Here is a 7204-nt window from a genome sequence, read left to right as displayed (position 1 = left end):
TTAATTTGTTGACCGTAACCAACAGTCATTTTAAATTGTTACTTTTAATAATTATAATTAAAATTCTGACGATTTTAAATATTAAAAGAAATTGTAGTGTTGATTAAAAATTAAGCAGAAATGTTTAAGGTGCCCCTAAACTACACCTTTTTTTTTTTCCTCCATTAATAAACCAAAGCAATGGGTATGAAAAAAGATAATAGCCCAATAGGACCAAGCCCAACCAAACATAAAGGCGTAGACGCCACCACTGCCCCGGATGCGCCTACCCTCCATTCTTCTTTAACTCATCAGTAAGCCTCAGCTGGGCTTACAAAACCCTCATCTCTAACCAAATCCCTGTTTTGCACCCACCATCTCGCCCAATTCCCACCTGTGCCTCTTCTCTCATTCACTCAGAGCCTCAAACCAATCCAGTTAAAGCCAAGGTCTCTGACTTCCCTTAAAAGAAACAATCACACAACCTTAGCCGTGAAAGCCCAGACCTTCGACTTCTCTGGTTCATTCTTTGAGTCGGACGAGTTTGGTTCGGACGATGACCCTCCGTCCCAACCCGGGCCTGGCATAACCGCCTTGGAAGATAAAGAGGAACCCCAGTGCCCACCGGGACTCCGACAGTACGAGACAATGGCAGTTTTGAGACCCGACATGTCGGAAGACGACAGGCTCGCTCTTACCCAGAAGTACGAGGAGGTAATGTTTTGTAAAATAACTCTCTTTTTTTTTTTAATTTTCTTTTGTTGTAATTTGTAAATTCTCAGTTTGGTTGCTAACGTAATTTAGGGATTTTTTTTTTTTTTTTCATTTCGGGATTGAGAATTGTATGGTATTTGGTACATTTTTGCAAAGTTTTTGCTTTTAATTTCATTTTATCTATTGAAGATTGGTTTTGAAAACATGGCATTTAATAAAATAGTCTGAACTCTTGGGTGAATTGGAAAGGGTTGATGACATGTTATTGCAAGTTTATTCAAATCCTTTTCCTGATGGGGTTCGTCTTGCAGCTTCTTGTCGCTGGGGGTGGCATGTATGTTGAGGTATTTAACAGAGGGGTCATCCCACTAGCCTACAGCATCAAGAAGAAAAATAAAGATGGTGAAACCAACACTTACTCGGATGGCATTTACCTCCTCTTTACCTACTTTACGAAACCGGAATCAATGGCAGCTCTTGAGGTGGCGCTGAATACAGATGATGATGTTATTCGATTCTCCAGCTTCAAGATCAGGAAGAGGAAGTATTAGTTTAGTATGTATGTTTTCTGTATCTTTGAGATGAAGATGATTAGGAAAGGAAGAGCCCTATCAACTTTGTGATTTAATATGGATCTTTTTCGTTCCTTAAATATTGGAGTTTGCTTTCTTTTTGCAAAATTTTATGGATCAATGACAATAGAAAGTACATATGCAATTGCTGAACCAAGGAAAAACGTTTAGAGGGAATTTTATAATTGATTGGAGGGCATATCGAGCAAGCTTGATCAATCTGATTTGCACATTTTGATAGATTGGCTGTTGGAGGTGCTCGAAGGCATGCGTTATTCCCATCCAAACTTGCACGTGGCAATGTGCAAGAGTGGTATATATATAATCATGGGGTGACGAGGATGACTGAGCTTGTAGCTCTATTTGCGATTAGGAGAGAGCTTGAAGAAAGTTATAGCCAGGTGGAATTTATGCGTATAAGATACTTTCAGCATATTGACAGAGAAAAGTAGTTCCTTTATGGTTGTTATTTACAGTCAATGTGCGTCAATGAACCATGCATTGTGTTTCGCCGCCCCTGCTCATACCGTTTGAAGTGCCAATTCCCCAGAAAATATATAAGCCATTTCTGTAGCTGCCTGCTGCCCAATAATTGCCATATAAAACTAAAAATTTCATTTCAGTCAGAGAAAATATTGAAAGGAGAAGCAAAAAGGCAAAGGCCCCTAAGTATTTTTATCGCTTGAAAATAAAAGAAGTTGCAGTATAAAGAGCCCCCGCCAGAAGTGTCGCAATGATGGTAATCTTGGTAGGCATTTTTCCTTTGTCATTCCTCAAGGCAATTGCTTCATAAATTGGGAAGAAATTCACAAAAATGCACCCTGCTAGTAACATCTGCAAAAGCAGGCCTTCCTCGTTGCTGCCACCGAAAACTAAAATTGTTCCCCAGATGAATGAAAATAAGTTGATTATTGCTGCCATTGTGAGTGGCACAAACAATGGGGATGGCACTCCAAACTCAAAGATCCCTTGGGAATATCTTTTGTTTTGTTCATCATCGACCACTTTGTTGGTCACATTGAAACCACAAGTAGACAGGCCTATGGACTTAAGAAAGTACTCTGCTGTACCAAACGAGAAACTCGAAAGGCTCCTGATCATCCACATCCTCTGGGCGTTCCACCACTTTCGGAAAGTTGCTCCCTCCAGAACATATTCAAGGAAGTCTTGTCCATAAGCACCGAGGACAAGAAACAAGTACAAGAGAAACCATGGTTCGGTTATCTGCAACATTTTTTTCTTTACCATAAGTGGAAGCATTGAATAATATTCAACTTTCGAAAATTTTGAATCAATAGCATTCATGTTATAATCCATTTAACATGAGGGAGAGAGAGAGAGAGAGAGAGCAACTACAGCTACAATGAATGCCGATACATACCTCTGGAAAGACGGAGACTCCACTGACGAGAACTAGTTGAGGGAGGAAGGCATAGACGGTCACTGGAATGGACAAAATGGGCCAGAATGCATAGTAAGAATAGCCTAGGCCCATGAGGAGACCCATAGATTTGGTCCCAAAGGTTATGGGAGAATATTTGGACGAGGCAGTTTCAAGTAGGCCGATGGCCCATCGCTTGCATTGACTCAGTACATCAACGAAGTTGATTGGTGCATTCCCTAGAAATGCAGCCCTTTTAGGATTGCAAAATATGGACCTCCATCCGTCACATTGCAACCGGTAACCTGTGTAGAAGTCCTCAACCAATGATCCATATCTAAACCCCATCTGCAAGTTTTTTTTTTCCATCACTAAGATCAATGTTTGGGTGGAGGAAAGAGCTTAGGGCGCTGCTGAATTTTCAAATAGCGAAAATGGTTAGCTTACCTTGTATCCCCATTTGTTCTGATTTTCATAATTGCAGCTTGCTACATGATGTGCTAAAGCTAAAATGTCCGGAGATTTAATAGGTTTGTTCTTAATACGGTCAGGGCTGAGTTCAAGGATTTCTGATTTTACAGAAGTTGATGGATCACCAAAGAGAGCTTGCCGAAGGAAAAAGGTTCCAGTTCCACAATAATCTGGGCCCCTAAGACCATCAAAGCCCATAGGATGTATCTTGCCTAGATGTTTGTACTCGCATCCATAGGTGTCATCTCTGTTTATGCCACGAGAGCGCTGAGGAAATTGCACAAACCCCAAAGTTCGTTCAATTGCAGGGTCACATATATAACATAGCACCCTCAGAGGTGTTTGGGGGTCATTTGAATACATGTCACAGTCTTGGGTTAAGAATATTGGGGCATTGGTCATGATAGTTGATACACGAAGCTGCAATATCCAAAAACAAGGAAAATGTTAGGATAAAAAATGTATAAGAATGAGATAATTGTTGATTGGAAATATTGTAAGATGATCAGTATACCATACCAGAACATTTAGAGCACCAGCTTTAAAATGGTGGGGTGAGGTCTTACTTTTCTGTCTGGAGACATAAATGAGATTTGGCAGGCAGTGGCCAGTGATGTCTTTGTCGGTGCTGTTATCTAATAGAACCTGCTCATATAAGTGTACAAGAAAGGGGAAATTAACTAGCTCATACAAGATTTTGAGTTACGAAAATATGGAAGATTAAAGGCTGAATGCAAGCCTGAATGACAGTAGGGTGATCTTGGGGGGTAAATGCGCCTCTCCATTTGTCAAAAGCTTCACGTTCTTGATCATTGTTGATGTAAATTTCACTAACTTCTCCTCTGTTGACAACATTTCCTACTCTTACCTTCATGTTCTCGTATATTTCCTGGCACATGATTAAGATTTAAGATCCAAATGTTATTTCTACTATCTTATAAACGAATATCTCATGAAATTTTAAAATTGAAACTTTTTTTTTAAATAAGAAAGAACTTCAATGAACCGATATTTCATTTAACAAGTTTAAAAATTTGAACCATTTAGGAATCAATATATGAAGTATTTGACTTGCATGTTGTATATTTTAAATTTTTGGGAAACTGAAAATTTTACTAAGAGTTAGCAGCTTAAAAAATTGATTTTATCATGACCATGAAGCCATATGTTGATAATAAAACAAAACATGATGAGAAATTTGGTGCATATGCATGTAACATAATATGAAAACAATTTAGGGATAGATGTATTAATTGATCAGGTTGGATCCGTATTTGGAATTAATAATTTATATATTTATTTATATTTGATTTGCCTTGATATTTTAGGCTTAAAATTTTTTTCAAATTCAGTCCATGCTATAAAAATAAAATATAAACTCACCTATTAAATCTAATTTATATAATAAAAAATAAAACATTAAAATAAAAATTTACACATACATAATTATAATAATTTAATTATATTTATATTAGGCAAGCTGCATTAAGCCAAGCTCAAATTTTAATTTTTGTGTTTGAAACCTGACTCAAAATTTAAAAAAGCTTAAAATTTTTGTTCAAATCCATTTAATAAATCTTAATTCTTTGTCAAAACCCTCTTAAAATTAACTTAATAAGCTTTTGAACTCAGGCGAATAACTTAACCCTTGAATAGGTAGCTTGACCTTTGAGTGAGTTTACTCATTAATTTTATCCTTATTATATCTTTTTCAAAATTTAGCTCAATTAATTTATACAATCACATTTAAAATATGTCATATATATATCTATATATAGTTTTCAATAAATTTTTTTTATATATATAAAAGAGGTATAACCTGAAAATAAGAATAAGAACAGTAAATATCGATATTTGAACTCAACTTATTAGATGACATATTTTAAAAGTAATTGTACAAATTAATTGAACTAAATTTTGAATAAGATATATATATATATACACACACACTAAACACGACTTAACATCAATATCTAATTTGACCATTCGTTCATGTAATTTGACCTTTAGACGAAAAAAAAAAAAAGAAGATATCCATAAGACAAGAAGTGATAATTAATTTCATGTTTTTGGGAACTTTAAAAGATATCCCATTCCATGGAACATGGGACAAAAATAAAGATGGGAAGGATTTGCTTTTTTGTTTTTGTTTTTTTTTTTTTATCATGAAGGATTTGCTATCATTGTTTAGACATTGTACATACCACAACAACAGCCAAGCTGAGATCAATGATGACATAACTTTTCTTGTCGCCTTATATACTTCCGACAAGAAATCTTCTCTTTGTTGCTGCAGCACTGTTGCCCTTATCTCTAGTGAATTTATTTTTCCGGTAATGAAGTTTTTTTATAGTCATGTTGTTTGAAATTTTGATCGTTGAAATTAATTATACATACAAAATTTGGAGTTAAATGCAATTAAAAATGTTAATTGACTATCATTCTTTTAGAATTTAACTTTAAAAGTGGATTTACCTTAATCTTGTGAGCCTTAGAGCTCCAAGAATGATCTGATAAAAAATAAACATCCGGGCTTCTATCCATAATGTTATTCTCCCTGCAAAATGGTAACCAGTAACTAGCAAACTTAGCAGCCTCCATGAAAGCAAAGAGTGTCAAAGCTGATCCTCCATCGTCCGATACATACACCGAAATCTTCTCCGTTGGATAATCATAAGCCATCAAGGACAAAGCCGTGTTCACCACACTCATTGGCGGCTCCTTGTAAGGGTCAGCCGTGCATATGAACACGTCCAACCCTGGAAAATCTTGCTCCGTCACGTTCTTTTTCAGGTTCTCTGGGAATTGCTTACGATGAATTGGGTACATGCGAAAAGCTTGTGAAGTTCCCCACATGAAGGCAAGAATGAGATCAGAGACAAGCAAAGAGAGGGTTATAAATAAAGAGACTAAGGCTGTGGAATTGACAAGTGTTTGTGCATGGCGGTAGAGTAGAGCTAGGATGGCGCAAGTGTAAACTACCAAAAAGACGCGGTTCACGGCCGTGCGTGGGAGGCGTTCCACGGTGTGAAGAGGAGTATCGATGGGTGCCAGGGGGGTGGTGTAGTGCTCTCTCCGACTTAGAACCTCCATTACTTGTGTGGCTAGTGATGATGGCAATGGGCAGTCGAAGGGTGAATTTCTCTTTAGAAGTGGGCAGTAAGGGTGAAATTTAAGAGGTTTTGTACCAGCTATTCAGGGCAGGTGCCATTAATCACATGGTGATTTAAGTAATAATTTGTAATAAAGTGGCGTATAGAATTTTTTATATTAAAAAATCCCAACTTAGAATGAAAATGGTACTATTGTTTTGTGTATATATATATATATATATATGTATTATATTTATATAATTTGATATCTTCTTAATGACTTCCTAAATTATTTAGTTGGAAATGTTTGAACAATAAAGTTGGGAAAAGAAAAGCAAAGAAAGTATCCCTCAACCAACTTGGCCACTTGCACTAATCAGTGGTGTAGACATTATGAGGATAGATGCTCCTTTGAAGGGTACTAGAAAATGGGCAAGACAAAGACATTCAGGGTGAGGAAAAAATTCAATAAATTTAAAGTTATAGTGTTTAATTTGTTTTGAATTTTTTTTATTTGGTTTAAATTAAATTTAAATACTAAATATTTATATATTAAATTAAAAATTGAACCAAATCTGATTTGATTCGTTATCATTCCTACAAAATAGGATATGAGCGACGAAATATAATTATTTTAGCTTTTTCTCAACTGTTATAAATTTAGTTATTAAAATTTATGTATTTATATTATATTTTATATAAAAATTATATGCCATAATTTGTATTGTTATAAAAATATAAAATATATTTTTTGATTTTATTAAATCTAAATATAATTATTATTAAAATCTTAAATCATATATGTTTTGTATTTTTTATATTATATTAATATCGTATTTTAAATTATCAAAATCTAATTTATTACAATAATATATATTGCACTTTGACTTTAAAAAAAATCTAAATATTTAAACACATACCATAAGGTTTTGTGATCGAAATAATACAAGATTCAAAAAAATAATCATTATTTATATTATAGCAATATAATAATG

General features: G+C 35.0%; 2 protein-coding genes across 10 annotated transcripts in view; one reads left to right on the top strand and one right to left on the bottom strand.

The window, feature by feature from the left end:
* The first annotated feature begins 270 nt into the window (after positions 1-270).
* On the top strand, positions 271-1373 carry LOC111279058 (small ribosomal subunit protein bS6c-like). Its single transcript, XM_022865965.2, has 2 exons — positions 271-693; positions 1005-1373. Exons 1-2 carry the CDS (start codon positions 628-630, stop codon positions 1242-1244), a joined length of 306 nt encoding a protein of 101 aa, XP_022721700.2. The 5' UTR covers positions 271-627; the 3' UTR covers positions 1245-1373.
* A 271-nt stretch (positions 1374-1644) lies between these two features.
* Positions 1645-7204, bottom strand: part of LOC111279048 (cellulose synthase-like protein G3) — a 47042-nt gene continuing 41482 nt past the window's right edge. For 3 of the 9 annotated variants that reach the window (XM_089746223.1, XM_089746218.1, XM_022865957.2), the window contains 5 exons: positions 3857-4006; positions 3637-3762; positions 3094-3537; positions 2647-2994; positions 1645-2489 (listed from right to left, as the gene is read on the bottom strand). In XM_089746223.1, coding sequence (XP_089602349.1) covers positions 1941-2489; positions 2647-2994; positions 3094-3537; positions 3637-3762; positions 3857-4006 — 1617 coding nt within the window. In that variant the 3' untranslated portion in view covers positions 1645-1940. Of the gene's footprint in view, positions 2490-2646; positions 2995-3093; positions 3538-3636; positions 3763-3856; positions 4007-5592; positions 6425-7204 lie in introns of those variants that run through there. The other 6 variants (XM_089746222.1, XM_089746221.1, XM_089746217.1 and 3 more) reach the window with 6 other exon arrangements.

Source organism: Durio zibethinus, chromosome 17 (assembly GCF_047325235.1).
Source record: "Durio zibethinus cultivar Kanyao isolate XHJ-2024 chromosome 17, ASM4732523v1, whole genome shotgun sequence".
NCBI lineage: Eukaryota > Viridiplantae > Streptophyta > Magnoliopsida > Malvales > Malvaceae > Durio > Durio zibethinus.
The sequence above is the reverse complement of the archived record's forward strand: the minus strand, read 5'-3'. Positions and strand labels throughout refer to the sequence as shown.

Bases quoted from the DNA above. Each gene is read 5' to 3' on its own strand.
- LOC111279058 (XM_022865965.2), top strand. From the start codon at position 628: ATGGCAGTTTTGAGACCCGACATGTCGGAAGACGACAGGCTCGCTCTT. The intron at 694-1,004 runs GTAATGTTTTGT...TTCGTCTTGCAG, and splicing joins TTACCCAGAAGTACGAGGAG to CTTCTTGTCGCTGGGGGTGG.